Source organism: Pleurodeles waltl, chromosome 3_2 (genome assembly GCF_031143425.1).
Source record: "Pleurodeles waltl isolate 20211129_DDA chromosome 3_2, aPleWal1.hap1.20221129, whole genome shotgun sequence".
In the NCBI taxonomy this organism is placed as follows: Eukaryota; Metazoa; Chordata; class Amphibia; order Caudata; family Salamandridae; genus Pleurodeles; species Pleurodeles waltl.
Genome location: NC_090441.1, coordinates 45,555,886 through 45,572,402, shown reverse-complemented (window position 1 = coordinate 45,572,402; position 16,517 = coordinate 45,555,886). Strand labels below are relative to the sequence as shown.

The 16,517-nt window shown below is 43.7% G+C and overlaps 1 protein-coding gene across 1 annotated transcript in view; it reads right to left on the bottom strand.

Annotated features, from left to right (window-relative positions):
• The window catches only part of YWHAG (tyrosine 3-monooxygenase/tryptophan 5-monooxygenase activation protein gamma), a 106,450-nt gene extending 90,293 nt beyond the window's left edge, over positions 1-16,157 (bottom strand). Inside the window, exon 1 of the mRNA XM_069226716.1 lies at positions 15,730-16,157. Coding sequence (XP_069082817.1) covers positions 15,730-15,816 — 87 coding nt within the window. The 5' untranslated portion in view covers positions 15,817-16,157. The remainder of the gene's footprint in view (positions 1-15,729) is intronic.
• Between the last annotated feature and the right edge of the window lie 360 nt (positions 16,158-16,517).

Sequence of the window (16,517 nt, the reverse complement as noted above, 5' to 3'; positions counted from 1 at the left end):
ATAATTGGTTTGGATTGAGCAAGATATCCCACACAGTTAAACACAGCAGGAAACAGTTTCACATTTATCAGCTGCCACAGCAGGATGTACTGGTCACTTCAACTCAGCCCCTTTTTATGTCGAGCCAACTAGACAGCGAGTGCTCTGTGTGTTGCAAAGCATATTGGGCCTTATCAAGAATTGCTAGGGGCTTGGAGCCCACACACTGCTTACCATTGGCTGGCTTAGCTGTCACTCATATGCCCGCTTCTTATTTTTGTCCCAGCTTGTCGATCTAGGGTATCAGGAGCACTACCAGATGCTTCAACAGCAAGAAAGAATAGGATTTTTTCAGGCTTCTGAAAGAATCAGCACAGAGCACTTTCCCTTCTTGGGTTTGTGGAAAATAGAACTATTTTATATTCAGCATCAGAGGGAAGGAAAACAGCAAACATGTACAAGCATCAGCTCTATCTTTTAGGATAAGAAACAAACATCAGAAAGGTCTTTTGTGTATGTAACATATTTAACCTATCCTATGTGGATAGCCACACATCAGAAGGAATTTGAGACAGCCATTGAGTGTTTTGATAGGAGTTTCCTAATGGTATATATTATTTAAAAACACACACAAACACGCTTAAGAATCCTTTTTTTTTTATTTTTTATACAAGTTGCGGCTTTCCAAAAGGTGTCATGTGAAGAGGTCAATACTGTCTACAGAGATTTAAATACACAGAGTGCAAGATTCAGGTTGTGTTCCTATTCAGAAGCGACATGGCTGGCACTGTGGGCACAGCTGTCTCTACTGGAACAAGCCCATCCATGTGAATCAGATATGCCTGGCTGCTGAGTGGGGTAGCATGGTTTGGGGAGGTAGAAGATGGACTGGACTGCAGTTCTAGCTAATTAGAAGTGGCTGCGATTAATTCATGAAACCCACCAATTGCTTCTTTCGTTTTCCTCTGGAGCTATGTACCAACCAAAGAATGTTTTTTTCTTTTTAAAAAGAAAAAAAAGTCTATTTAGATTGGTACTCAAATCTGCTGCGTGTCTTGGATCACACCAGATCTTCAACAATAACAGTGGCCTCTATTTTCCACAACTTGTATTTCACCGATCCGGATTATTAGAAAGACTAGGATGTTTCTTGAACCAACTTATCAAAAGAGACGGGACCAAGTATCCCTCACTGGAAGAAACGTCACCAAATCTGTTGAGTATTTATGCACTTGAAGTTATTTATTTTTCTGAAATGTACCTGCTGAATTGGGCTGTTCCCTGTTTTTTTTTTTTTTTTTAAATACCTCGCACAAGAGACACGTACTCCATTTCTAATGCATGGCCACATCGACATATACTATGCTTCCTTGCAGAAGGCATCAAATATTTACCTATCTTGGCTTCTGCAGAAAGACATCGTAATTGTGTCTCGTCAGACTAACACTGATATCTAATCAACAATAGAGAGTACAGGGCCCACACAATTACTCATCTACACATTGTAATTCTCTTTTAAAAACCAATTTTATTGGAATTTTCGGTATAACAACAAATTACAACTTGTTGTGCCAGCTACACTAAGCAAGACATTCCTGTCATTCTTGCGAGTATCTAGAATAGACACTTTTAAACAATCACTGTGATAAGACTCCGTCCGTAATCCTTCCACCATTTGGCCTATATTTTAAAATGCTTTTGTGAACATTCCTGACCGCATAGATTGGTTCTTCTTGTTGTGCACACCAGTCTACTCCCCTTCACCACGCAGCCAGGGTGGGGGATTGCTAATAGTTCCTAGTGATGTGCCATGTTCCTTTTAGCCACCAGTGTGACCATCCCCACAAGAGTCCTCTCCCCCTGCATGTTCCCCGGGTCCTCCAGGATTCCCAGTATGGCAATTTTGGGTGTCAGGGTGACAATGCTCCTTAGGACTCGGAAGAGGATACCAGCAACATGACCTCAGATCCCTCAATTGCCGGGCATTTCCAGTCCACAGGAAGGGAAAAAACTGCATCTGGCCACTCATATCACAGGCAGGCCGAGTTTGCAACATGGCTGGCATTCCACAGGCATTGGGGAGTGAGCTATGAGCTGTGGAAGTAGTGGAGCTGAATGAGCCGGAGTCTGGAGGATACGGGATTCACAGGAGGCCATGCAGGATTCTTGCCCGTCAACGACCTTGAGAGTCCCACCCAGCTCTCCCATTTCTGCTTAAGGGGACCCAGGTGATTGAGCACTAGCGTCGGCAGATTTGGGCTAATCCTCCCCTGCCGATGTTCCCCATAAGGAGTTTGGCTTTAAGAGTGTTGTATTCGGTAAGGTCCACCATTTCCGTTTTATATTCGTCTAGCGCGTGTTGGAGTTGAAGGTGTTAGTGAAACGGAGTCTTAGAAAGCCAAAAATGCAACTACAGTTTTTAGAAGGCGCATTTGTGTCTGCCCTACCAGACTGCCCCAAGGTTTGAGATGCCAATCTTAGCCCATTTAGCAAACCTTTGTAACTGTACTGTATGGCAGAGTTATTGGCCATGCCACATAGGAGTGTGTTGGGCTAACCTGCCCCAACCCTGTGGAGCACAGCAAGCATTGCCCTCCAGAACATGAGCGACATTCTATTGACTTTAGGGAGGTTCCGTGGGGGAAATCGTCTGCCATATAAAAACCCCTTCAACTTGTCCAACACTAGGCGAGCGAGTTCTGAGAGGTATGCAGGATCATTCTAGCCTCCACTCAATCAATCATTTACGACCCTCACTTAGACAGCACAGAAGTATAGTTGTTTATCGGCCACTGTCATCCCTCCATTGTATGTCGAGTCAGCATTTGGTCATGGAGCTGCAGGGAGATTTGTTAACCCAAAGAAAGAAGCAGACTTCCCAGGCTATTCCCATGAACCAGGAGTTTTTGAACATCTGTGGGAAGTTTTGAAAGGTACACAGGAAATGAGGAAGAACCATCATTTTGAAGGCGACTCAAACGGTGTTAAGCGATAAGGTTAGCCACCACAAGAGGTCTTTTTAAGTCTAGCGTAGGCAGCGCATGCGCCGTCTCTTGGAGACATGTTGTATTCATTATGTGGCCTTACAGTCCACCTATAAGCTTTTTATTCGTTACTTGGACTGTCCTTGGAAAAAGCCTTGCTTGCTAGCGGGTAATAGTTCTTCTTTGTTCCTCTCTTTTGTTTCCTCCCACGAAGCACTGCCGAATGACTGGTCTTTCTACACAATTGTGTTTATGTGTTTCTTTTAGGGAACTCTTTTTTCATTCTTCACTGCTCGTGTCATTGGTGTGTGTTCAGCGTGGTGCCCATCGCTGCTTGCAGTTCACTTAATCTCCCCGTGAAGAGCAGGTGCCCCCACACCCCCCAACAGATCGCTGCTTCACATAGGCAACATCCTCCAATTGTCTTAAAAAATTTATATAAATTGCGTTCATGCGCAGTCTCTTGCACTGCACCAAAAAAAAAAAAAATTGTTGGTAGATTTAATACACAGGGCTTTCTATAAGATTAACAGTACATAAAAGATGTAATGAGATTGTCTCTCTCCCAAACAACAGGGCTTTGCATCCTGCCAGTGGCAGCAACCATCAACGCTGCAATAACTGGGCATCCACAGTCATCGCAGAGTGGTTAACAAAAAGCGAAGAAGCAATCTTTTCTAATACATGCTTTATAGCATATTTAAATTGAGCTTTTCATTGATATGGTATCTGTAAACAAATAGCAGCCCACAAGCCTACCAATGGATGCCATGTTCTGTTTTGATGATTAATTTAACACAACACATCTGGAAGCCACTACAAGCGATGTACGTCAATCACTGCAGAGTCAAGGAATGCAGATACTTCCTGTCCTGCCACACCAAAGACGTAATCAGCTTCATAAATACAATTTATATTTAGCAGATACTATGACCTCAAGGACCTGGGGGAGGTCTGCCGACTGCCAAGCTACCCCCAAGAGCTTATCTTTTGTGCCCAGTGTTTGATCTTTTCACTAGCATGGCACAGATCTGTATAGTCCTAATGTTTTCAGTATTTTAACTTTCTAGTGTGTTGGAACAAGGTGGGGGATACTCAAAATAGCACATCTGCACGAACTGCTGCAGTGGGTACTTTATATTTCAGAGCTACTATAGAAAAGTGCTCGTAGTGTATAACGCTTGGGGCCATTCTTTATGTTCTGTAGAACCTAATTAAACATATAGCTCCTGTGCTGTATTTTGAATTGAGATAATCGTTTTATAGCCCCTTTGTATCAAGGAAGACTTTGTTTCTTTGGTGCTAACAACTCTGAGGGAACTTCAAAGATGTGCCTGCGTGCATTATAGCAGGGGGCTTGCACAAGATTTTGTATTTATTTTATGTGCACGCTACTTTAGCTTTTGGACTACATTCTGAGGCTTAATTGTTTGGAGCGAGTAGATGCCTCCTGTGCCATACAGGCCAGTTTCATTTTACTTTACCAATTACTGCAGTGCCTTGTGATAATGGCCAATTTTCCTGACATATTACGGTGACTCTTTCAGCACTTTTCATAATAGTTTGAGATTTAATTCCTAATAGAGTCGACTTAATGAGAAAACAGATGGTCTACTCTCACTATCAGGATTACTTGGAGTTACATTAAGGACACCTTTAATTTATTTTAGACTAACAGTCATTTTGCAATCGTTTCCCACTTTTTGCTTACTTTGAACAGAATTTGGACTTCAAATAGCCTTACACATATTCAGGAATTAAGCTATAATTAACCTACCCAGGATAAATGTGCTACATGGCTAAACACTTATAAAGGTCAAAAGGGGAGACCAACTGGCTATGCCAATGCTTGTTCATTTTTGTAAGGAACAGGGTCAGACTCTGGTTCCGCTTGAGGTTGGGAAGAACACTAGAACATCATCTGTGTAGAGTGTGATTTTGTATTCAAAGTGGTCATCCAAGTCCCAGCTAGAAACTTGGGCATCGCAAAGTACCAGCCGAGCCAGCGGTTCAATGGCCAGGGAAAAAAAAAAAAGAGGAGCAGAGAAAGGGGACTGCCCTGGCAGGTTCATACTAGATGGAAAAGGGCTCCCAAAAAACCCCTGTTCAGACAAACCTGGGCTGTTGGTTGAGCATAGAGAAGCATCAAGTAAGAGAAGAATCTCAGGCTGAACCCGCTACACTCAAGAACACCATCGAGGAAAGGCCAGATGATCAAGTTGAACACCTTTGCAAAGACCAGGACTAAAAGGATGCATATATCTCGGAGTTTTCAGGTGCGGGTCAATGCTATATGTACCTAATACAGTGTGAGGTGCTGCGGACAGGCATGAAGCTACATTGGTCCAGATGGAACAGGGTGTCAATATCAGCGAGTCCGATGCCTACTCAATTTGGCAATGACCACATTGGTTGTGGAGTCCAGTTCTGGGGGAAATCCCATGTCCCACAGTCATCCTGATATAGAGCAAGAAGGTGCGTAATTTACTGTAATATTCAAGCGGAAAGGTGTCTGGCCCAGGCGTCCTCTTGATGTTCAGCACCAGAATGGCCCCATCAATTTCCAGGAGGGTACGAGCAGCCTCCACACTCTTCCTCATGTGACAGGTAGTGAGAGGAGGAGGGGTGGAGGGGAGGCACTTTGTCAACAATGGGGTGTTCTGTTTGAGCAGTGAGTGAGGGTCGTGGGTGTATATCTCCTAGTATGAGCTATAAATGTCTCTGCAATCTCTGACGAATCGCCGACCGTATGGCCAGACAGATCCTTCACAGGGTAATTTTTTTTTTTTTTTTTTTTTTTTTTTTTTTTAAGACCAGGGGCCCACTGGAGGAAATTGTTCCACTACATATATTCATCCCTGAACACTGAGCGGGGATTGTACTTAAAGAGGTTTTAAACAACATTTCCTCTTTCCTTCACCACTGTAGAGACTGAGTTCATTCCAGAGTCCGTTTTGCTAGATCCTCCAAACTCTGCTAGACCCTCCAAACTGTTTTGCGATCCGACACCAAAAGTCACCCATGCATTTCCATACGATCTTCCATTATGAAATTTTCATTTGAGAGCAAATAATAGCAAGAAGCCATAAATCACACAAGAGACTACACCTGGACTACAAACTCAAAAGCCTTCTAAAAAACAGAATCAAATTGGTTTTCAGGGCCAATAAGCTTTCCTGAAAAAGTTACATTTTATGTAAAGAAGCAGCTAATATTACCCCTAGAAATACATTATTTTAGGGGAGGAAGACCTTTCCCTGTTTTGAAACTTAGGGCTGTAGACTGGAGTCAACATGTTCTCTTTTTTGCCTAGATCACTCAGCTGTCAAATTAAAGGGAAAAAGGCAGGATTTCACCATGATCAACACTACTAGAGGTTGTCCATACCACAAATATATTTTTTTCCAATTCAACTATAGATTACAACACAAAATACATATCTTTGAGGTGTAGGCATCACAAAAATATCCCTGCATAGAACAATCAACTACAAATCTGAACATCTTAAATTGGTCTCTCTATCAGAAATTGAGTTGTCCTAAACCTACGACAGGGTGCGTGCCTGGCCATTTTTTTCTATACAATAATAAAACAAACGTTAACTTACTCATCCTACTTTCTTCTAGGAACTTTCTTAAAGGATCAATTGTTGATAAGCTTGAATCTCAGAAAGCATTACGAGCAGACATTTCACCACACTAATGAGATAACTTAAGTTGTCTTCCTACTCATTTCCTGTCTTTTATTACATTCTACTGATGTGTTTGACAAACTGTCAAACTATGCTATTACTCCCCCAACTAGGTTGCAAGGGAGGTTCAACAGCAGTTCTGATGATTTGTGTATTTTGAAGCAACTACAACTGATAATGAGCTTTTACCATGTGCTCTATAGCGGTCTGCTTGTTGTTAATGATCCCTCTTCAGGTGCTTCACCACATACCCATTAAGAATATCATGCTACTTTTCACTTATAGAATTCCTAAAATTATCACTAAATGCCATTAGCAAATCCAAATCAGCTGCTACGAGATTCCTCTTTCTTCCGTTCCTGAATCTCAAGAATATCTGAATGAGAATTGCAGTTTTAAAAAGTAAAATATGCAATTCTCCAAGTCACAATCCACAAGTCGTGGACAAGACAAAAACAATCTTCTCAGGGTCACATCACATTGTACATCAGATACAGACACTATAACCACAAGCTACATTATTATATGAATGAACAGTTAACTTGTTGGCTGAAACAGGGACTATGCTGAAGGTCAATGTTTCTCAAGAACAAACAACAAATAATGATTACGTCTATCCCAGGCTGCAGCTCTCAATAACAAACCAGACCAACAAGGCCCGTTCACCACTGCATCACATTTTCTACTATCCTTATAGGGAGACCCAGAAGAACCAGCCTTAGACTGTATGCTTTTCATTTAAACCCAAAGATTGTAGCATTTGGGACCATTTCATTTTTAAGCATGCTGGGCCAGTTCAGGGCGACCTCAATACAAAAAGTTATCTTATGGATACCCTAATTCTAGCCATTTCTGAAGTTCGGGTGGCATCAAAGTAGGCAAAAATGAGATAAGCAGGGGTGTGGAATTCTAATACCCTGAGGCCTAGGACATTCTCATTGGGATCAAGGACAAGTAGTCCTCATGTTTTTTTTGTCCTTAGGACAAATAGGCCCACCCCTCTGCGGCACAAGGCCATTGGCTGCCAGTTTGCATTACCACATTAAGGATCAGGAGAGGGCATTGTCTGCAGTAAAGAAAATATTTGTATTCATCTGTCAATGCTGTTCAAGCTTGTATTTTTGGTTCATGTTAGAAATGGGGTCTTTGGTTGACAGTCAGGCTACCTCCTGCTCAAGTAAGGACCCTCACTCTAGTCAGGTAAAAGAGTACACTCTTGGTAGCTTGGCAAAGCAGTAGGCTTAACTTCAGAGTGCTAGGTGTAAAGTATTTGTACCAACACACACAGTAACTTAATGAAAACACTACAAAATGACAACACAGGTTTAGAAAAATAGGAAATATTTATCTAAACAAAACAAGACCAAAAACGACAAAAATCCACAAGTCAAGTTATCAATTAAAAAAACAGAAAGAGTCTTTATGTAGTTTAAAAACACACACTGACACTGTTAGCGTGAAAATGTACCTTGGGTGCATCAAAAATAACCGTGCACGGGCAAGTGTGCGACAAAAAGGGCTTGCGACGCGTCGATTTCACTCACAAGCAAGACCTGCCGTCGTTTCTCCTTCACTGGGTCGGGTGTGTAGTTTCTTCTCTTCGCATGAGAGCGATGCGTCGATCCGGTCAGCACACTCAGGTCCGGGTAGGCCTTGCGTTGTTTTTACATGCCCAGCGGTGCTTGCGTCGGAAATCCAGCCGCACGATGAACCGAAAACCACGCAGCACGGGTTGCGATCTCCCAGCGATGCTGCGCGTCGTTTCTCCAGCTCTGTGCGTCGATTCTTCTGTCGCATTTCCAGCGAGCGTCTATTTTCAGCTGCGGAGCCAGCAGCGTGTCATTTCTTCAGCCGCAGATCAGAGTTGCGTCGATCCTTTCCCTGCACGCCGCTCCGTGCGTGGATTTCTTCCTCTTAGGCTGCCAGCTTCTCCTTTCAGGTCCTCAGGTACTGGATGGGCACCACAGGGAAGAATAGGAGTCTCTCAAGAGACTCCAGGTGCTGGCAGAGAGAAGACTTTGCTGTCCCCGAGACTTCAAACAACAGGAGGCAAGCTCTAAATCAAGCCCTTGGAGAGTTCTTCTCAAGATGGAAGGCACACAAAGTCCAGTCTTTGCCCTCTTACTCTGGCAGAAGCAGCAACTGCAGGATAGCTCCACAAAACACAGGCAGGGCAGCTGTTCTTCCTCAGCTCTTCTCCAGGCAGAGGTTCCTTTTGTTTCCAGAAGTGTTCTAAAGTCTGTGGTTTTGGGTGCCCTTCTTATACACAATTCTCCTTTGAAGTAGGCCTACTTCAAAGCAAAGTCTCCTTTGAATGTGAAATCCTGCCTTGCCCAGGCCAGGCCCCAGACACTCACCAGGGGGTTGGAGACTGCATTGTGTGAGGACCGGCACACCCCCTTCAGGTAAAAGTGACCACTCCTTACCTCCCTCCTAGCACAGATGGCTCATCAGGAAATGCAGATTACACCCCAGCTCCCTTTGTGTCGCTGTCTAGTGTGAGGTGCCCAACTGTCAAACTGACCCAGACATCGAATCCACAAACAGGCAGAGTCATAGAAATGGTATAAGCAAGAAAATGCTCACTTTCTAAAAGTGGCATTTTCAAACACACAATCTTAAAATCAACTTTACTAAAAGATGTATTTTTAAATTGTGAGCTCAGGGATCCCAGGGATCCCAAACTCCACTTGTCCATCCGCTCCCAAAGGGAATCTACACTTTAAATCAGATTTAAAGGTAGCCCCCATATTAACCTCTGAGAGGGACAGGCCTTGCAACAGTGAAAAACGAATTTAGCAGTATTTCACTGTCAGGACATATAGAACACATGACTATGTCCTACCTTAACCATACACTGCACCCTGCCCTGGGCTACCTAGGGCCTACCTTATGAGTGTCTGACATGTAAGAAAAGGGAAGGTTTAAGCCTGAAAAGTGTGTACACTTGCCAACTCGAATTTACAGTTGAAACTCCACACAGACACTGCAATGGCAGGTCTGAGACATGATTACAGAGCTACTTATGTGGGTGGCACAACCAGTGCTGCAGGCCCACTAGTAGCATTTGATTTACAGGCCCTGGCACCTCTAGTGCGCCTTACTAGTAAACCAAATATGCCAATCATGGATAAGCCAATTACATACAAATTGTGTAAAGGAGCACTTGCACTTTAGCACTGGTTAGCAGTCGTAAAGTGCCCAGAGTAACAAAAACAGCAAAATCAGAGTCCAGCACACATCAACAACCTGATGAACGGAGGCAGAAAGTTAAGGGACACCACACCAAGGATGAAAAGTCTAACAGTTCATTAATAAAGTTTTGTTAAACTACTGTGAAATGTTTAGGTACAATTTCTTTGAAGCATCATTTAGTAAAATGTGTTTATGCATGCTAAAATATTCAAAATGGAAAAAAAATCAGTGTATTCATTTTTAACATGATTAAGAGACATGAAAATAAACAAGCATTGACAAAGGCAGTATGTCCAACATTAGTGGTCAGACTTTTTGTTTTGACAATGTGCGTCTTGTTCTGACATGGTTTTTCTAAAACGTTATTGTTGTGGGAGCTGTCGTGCCCACACAATTATAACAAACATTAGCAAACAAAAAGAAAAGGTGGTCTCAAAAGCCCGCTTTACTTTGGAGACAGACCAAAAGGTCTTGGTCAACGTCAGACTTAATTAGGGCCCCAATTCTTAAAGAAAGGCACAAAAGTGCCCCCATGTGCAGATTTATGGTTTTCATTAATTTACAGAAGTAAGACAGGAAATCTTGCGCCTAGAAAGTATTTGTGAACTGCATTTTAGCACAAGCAAATATGCATGTGTATATTTGTTCATGCAAATATCTGTTGAGCATTTACAAGTTCACTGTCCTCCATCCACTTTTACCTCACCCAGCCCTGGAAGAAGCTTTACTTCTGCCCTTGTCAGGAGTAAATTTCAAACTTTCTCAGCATGGGAAAAGATCAGAGAAAAGCTAGTGAAACCCCTAAAACATCCAGGTTCGTAGTTTTGCACAGATTCAAAAAGGCATTCCATCCTTGGAAATATTGCTCACCACTACTTCCAGCCCCACTATGTGATCTCTGGAATTGTGGCAAAAAAAACGAGATTGCTAGTAAACACACTATACTATAGTCCAAGCCCTGGCATAATCACATAGGCTGATATCATAGCTCTTATATAATGAAATTGCTGTCATAATTTGTCATTGCACTAACTAACACCAAAGGGGCAAGTAGATTATTTTTTTTGTTTTGTTTTACAGGACAAGTAGGTTTATGACGCAGTCTGTCCCATGGACATGTAGACAGGTTGTTAAATTCTACACCCCTAGATAAGAATGTAAAGAAAAATTACATTTTAGATTCTCCTTATTCACAGACAACTAGTGTGAAAGTCTACTCATTTACCGAAGTGCCACTCTCCAGAAGTGCACTAAGCCTCTACAAATACATCACTCTAAACGGATATCTTTTCTACTGTACGAGTTTTTGCTTTTAAGATCGGTTTCTGTCTCACACAGGTCCTCCTAAGTAAATATTGTCAAAATTATATTCCCTTGGTTTCTAATACTAAGCCCTCAAACATATTAGAAAAAAAGATTTGTCAAACATGTTTTGTTATATAGTTTAGATAGACACCAGAACAATACCTAGAAAAGAGACGTTACACAACTGCTAAAAATCATAAGAACATGGCAACGAGGTTGAACTTAGGTCACACTTAGGTTAAAAAATAAATAAATAAAAAAAAAAAAAAAAAAAGACATCCAATGGTGGTATCTGAAGAAAACTCGGGTGGTCTACAGTAGTGGCAACAGTGGCTAATTGCAATTGGGTGGGGGTGGGGGGGGGGTGGGGGGAGTCTCTCTTCCCCTCAATCCTGCTGCTTCCTTCGCCATTCGGCTGTTCAACATGGGTCAATGAAACACTTGTGTGCCAAGTGCAGATACATGCAATGTACATTTCAGAATACGCTACCATCTTCTTCATATTCACTCCTCCCCCAAATCTCTGTCAGGGCTCCTCATTAAATTATGTTGTTTCGTCATGTAATTAGTCGGAGACATACTTATACATGGCATTTATAAGCAAAGCAGATTTAGTAGTAGGAGGGAAAAGTAATACTATCCGGGGTGTGCCCCAAAGGAATAAGGAGTACCGAAAATGCAAATGGTTTTGGCTTTAGCATAAACTATAATGTTTTTATATGGTTTCATAATACAAAGGACAGGTGCCAAATAGGCATCAGTAATGTAAACTTCCCTCCTCAATCAGTCTTTGCAGCATAGCCTTCCCCCACATACACAATTACAGGCAAGACAGTAGCAATGTGCCAGCTGACAACTGCCTCCTTGCACTTGCGTCCATGTGTCTGCTCCCGAGCAAGGACAAGCACAGTTTGTCACTGTCAGAAGCGGACCTGGTGTGTAATAGTAGCTTAATGCCTTGTTTGGAGCATATACATTCTCAGCAGCTCCACAGCCAATAAACTACCAGGAGCTTCCCCAACCAATCCCATGATGAGTGCTTCCAACCAATCCAAAAATTCACCAACTTTCTCAACACTAAAAGAATGTTTCCACCTACCAGAAAGATTGAGCATATTGGTGTCAGGAGTTCTGGTGCTGCCTAACCCCGATTATGGTACTAAGAGTCCCCTGAAGGAGGCTCAATGAACAACAAATCGGAGTCTCAAATATCGAACTGCCTAAGGAAATGCTTAGAGGTGTTCACCGTCCTGTAAAATGTGTTGTAGAAGCCTCCGTTTGCATATTTCTAAGGCATACTGGCCTGGAGATGGTTGCATGCTAAGATAAATAATAGCCTTTCCTCCACACAGAGAAAGCCACGTACACTAAAACACTTGAAAGACTGCTGCTTCCAGAGAAGTTATCAAGCAAAGCCATCCTTAAGCACCTGCCCTGCATCAGCGTTCATCTTCAGTAGACGGAGCTCTCTTCCCTGTGGCTAAGTAATTCCTTTTCAGTAAATACCCTCTCTTTCAGATGTGTCTCCATTTCCAATGACAAACTCAACAAGAACAGTATTTTTTTTGGGGGAAAGATGAAATCATTATTATTGATATGAATGAATATACAGATTCCACGCAAATGTCTTGCATGCTGCAAACCCAGTTTAAAACCATGGCTCTAAAAAAGTGTATTTTTCGTGTAAGTCCTTTTAAAAGAAAAAACAAGTAAAAAAAAAAAAAAAACCTCGCAAAACAGCATAGAGCACACCGAAGACCGTTCACTGCAATAGATAGGGATGACATGGTGGAATAGGCTCAGACTGTGCACAGCTAAGCGATAGGATTTTTTTCCACGACAAAATAAAAAATTGCCTGAAAATAGTTGTACTGCAAGGCAACAAATTATATGCACATCCAAGATTTTCAAACAAATCTTGCTAAATACAATAATGAAATGCTCATTTCAGGATTATAAACAACAAATAGAACATTGTGTACTAGGCATAGTGAAAGTGCCCAGTCTGATGCCGACCACGTACCAACCCCCTCATGTTTAAGAGTATCCATGAAACCATTTTAAAGGCCATGCATAAAACAAATAGTCAAGTAAAATTGCCAAAAACGCTTTCTATGTACACGCCTGTAGACAAAGCGCTAGTCAAACTCGCATGTATCTTACTAGATCAATATGCAATACAACAGATTTCCCCAGGACGTTTAAACGTGGTCATACGCATGGCGGGGAACCATGGTGCCCGTCATTCTGTGACTCGCCCAAATACAATGGTTGCCATGTACTGTAGGCAGACATCTGCAAACGAGACAGACTGCGACAATCTTAGATCAGCATTCGCTGCTCGTCATCCAAGAGAACCCAGGCTCCTTAAAAGCTCATGCCTGTTAAAGAGAAAGGAGAAAAACATCCCCCCCCCCCCTCGTTAAAGCATCTCTGTTTCTCCCTCCCCTTCAACTTATTCCGCCTGGTCCTGCCTTTCTCTGCAGTATGACAAATGCAGAATCGTCTGGAATGGCCTGGCACTGCCTCCCACGACTGCTTTATTTCAAAGAAATATGCTGGACCCCTTGGAATTGTGTTATCACAATACAATCCCTGCTCCACGTCAAAGCAGTTTTGTTTTCTCACAAACATAACTGCGATATACCAAAGAATAAGTTAATTATAATACATATTCGGTGAAACGCATTACGAGGAAATCTCATGAGATGTAGTCAAGTAGGAAAAAAAAGGACAAGGTTTTCTGATGGGTGGGAAGCGTATGCGTCTCTAATGGAGGCTGCCAGGTAACCTTCACGACGAACCCGCGGTCTTTTAGTCTTTTTTTTACTGGGAATCCGACATACAACGTTGTTTGGAGAGCGGGAATAAAAGCAAAGGGAACAGGGATGGATGTAGTTCAATAAAGATGAGACCCAAACGAAAGGAAAGCAGACAATATTTTTGGTAAACCGAATATCACTCGTCACCAAAACCAAAGGCACAAACGGGTGAGGTCCACACTGTCAATGACACTAACGCGTTCAACCGTTGTGATCACTCAGCAAGTTTCTAATGCATTACAACAGCGTCTCAATCAGACGCGTACTGGATACTACAGCCTGCCACAGTGTGAATCCGATGAGAAACGGTGAACAGAATAAACGACGCTATATTCTTCCCACGATACTATTCAACTCCGGTGGCCGTGCTTCAAACTCGAATAAAATACAGACCCCTTGGAGCCGCACAGTTGAGCTCAGGAGGTTGAACCTACTGGTGATCCTAATACCTACCATCCACACGTCAAATGCAGTGACCCCCGTAGTACTGAAGCCACCCACTGCAATGAGGAGCATCATGTGCCTAAGGAAGAGGACAACCTTCTGCATAACCTCCAGTTTCAGGCACAGATGAGTGAACATTATTACTACCTGTGCTTTTCAGCCATATCTTTCCGTTCTAAACAAACCTCGAAATCGGATTCCGCTTTCCATGCCGTGGGCCATTATGTCTCAGACCTAAATACACACTATTCCATCGTGCTCCTGTATTAGAAAGGTCGAATGAGTGGCATTTACTAGGATCACCTAAGTCATGCGGGGACGTATGAAAAATACAACTGAAATTTTCTCATTTGGCAGCAAGACAGACAAGCCCCCCCCCCCCCAAAATCACCACACTACAATCGAAAACAACTAGATGGACGGGGGGGTAGCCCTGTCCTCTGCCAACACCCACAATTTACGAAGCTGAACTGATGGCACTCATACCTCAAGAGACTAGCATGTGACACGCTCCGAACTTCAATCCCATTCATTTAAGATAATCGATTTCGAACTAACTTGTACGTTTGATCACAACAATGCCCAAATAATCAGAAATATGGGAGACATTTCGTATACAGCAAACCTCTCCAACAATCAACACTTCACGGCTGGCACCTATTTCTTAAACGTTATCACCAATTAAAAATATAGGCCTGGACCTAGACAATTTAGTCTTAACGACTGTGGATTGGGGCAACCTGCTGCAAAACTAGGAGTACCGCTATAACATGAACACGAGGACGCACAATATTTGACCACGTAGAGTGCATGTAAAAGCCCAATAATGTGCTCTATGAGAAAGCCTCGGACACCCCACTTGACTCCGGGGATGGGGGGAGGTATACATTGATCTAAGACACTCACAAGTACTCCAATGTTGGAGGCAGACTATCCTTGCCTCTGGTTCGTTCAGGTATTAAGGGGGAGGGCGTTGATGATAAGGGTACTTATACCATGCCCGGGGGTGGGGGTGTTAAGGATAACAGTAACATCCCCTGGGTTCAGAGGGACTCGCCATCAGAGTCCTCAGTTTCGAGAGCGGTGGCGCGCAGACCGGCACATAGATAGCTTATTTCGCCCCAATATTGTCTGTGGAGGGCGACTTCAGGTAAGAAATGTTTGTCCCTTTCTTGGGGGCGCGATACAGACAGGCTGCCCCGCGCTTGGTGACGGTATACAAGTATAATTTGACTGTACGTTCGGTGAAGGGCAGCGTGATGCCCCGTCCCTAGGGACATAGGATCGGTTCCCTCCAACCCTCACTTACGGCTTTCATCGCCGCCGCCATATCGTCGTATCGTTCGGCTTGCTCGGCCAGCCGGGCTTTCTGCACCAGTTGCTCGCGGTCCACCATTTTCAGGCTGCAGGGGAGGGGGCTGTTGCTGCGGCTCCGGCGGGGGCACTGGACAGGGCGCTGGCTGCCTGGCTCGACGCGTTCTCTCTACCGAAGCTGCTGGTGCTCAGACAGACCAGGGGCTCGCGCCTGACGGTGGAGACGGCTCGCGCTGAGACAACTGAAGCTCCTCGTGACCCGACACTTCAGTCTGCCTCAGCTCGCGCCGGCTGCAAGCGGCTATCCGTTAGGAGCGCGTTTCGCCGAGAAGATAACGGGCAGGAAGATGCGGCAGCTCCTAGCAGTTCTACGCGTGCTATCTGACAGCGCAGCCACTTCTCAAACCACGCCCACCTCTGCGCTAGCCGCAGCTCTCGGCTCCGCCCCTTCAGTGACGCGGAGTCCGTAAAAGGGAATCTTGCGCTACGAGCTTTAGGAATGGGCGGGGGGAGATGTAGGCGTGGACGGTGCCTGCTGGGATATTGAGTTCCAGTGAGCAGGTAGTTCACGAGTCCAGTCAGGGAACGCCTTGGTGAAAAAAACTACAACTCCCAATGCATGCGCGCAGACAGGCAGAAGGCGGTGGAGGCGGATGGTAGGGAATGAAATTATTTAAAGTCCATGCATCATCGGGACAGTGAGTTGAGAATATACCAGAAGCCGGGTGTGCGGGAAGCAAAGAACTGTCTTTGCAGCACTCGTGTCCCGCCCTGCAGGATAAA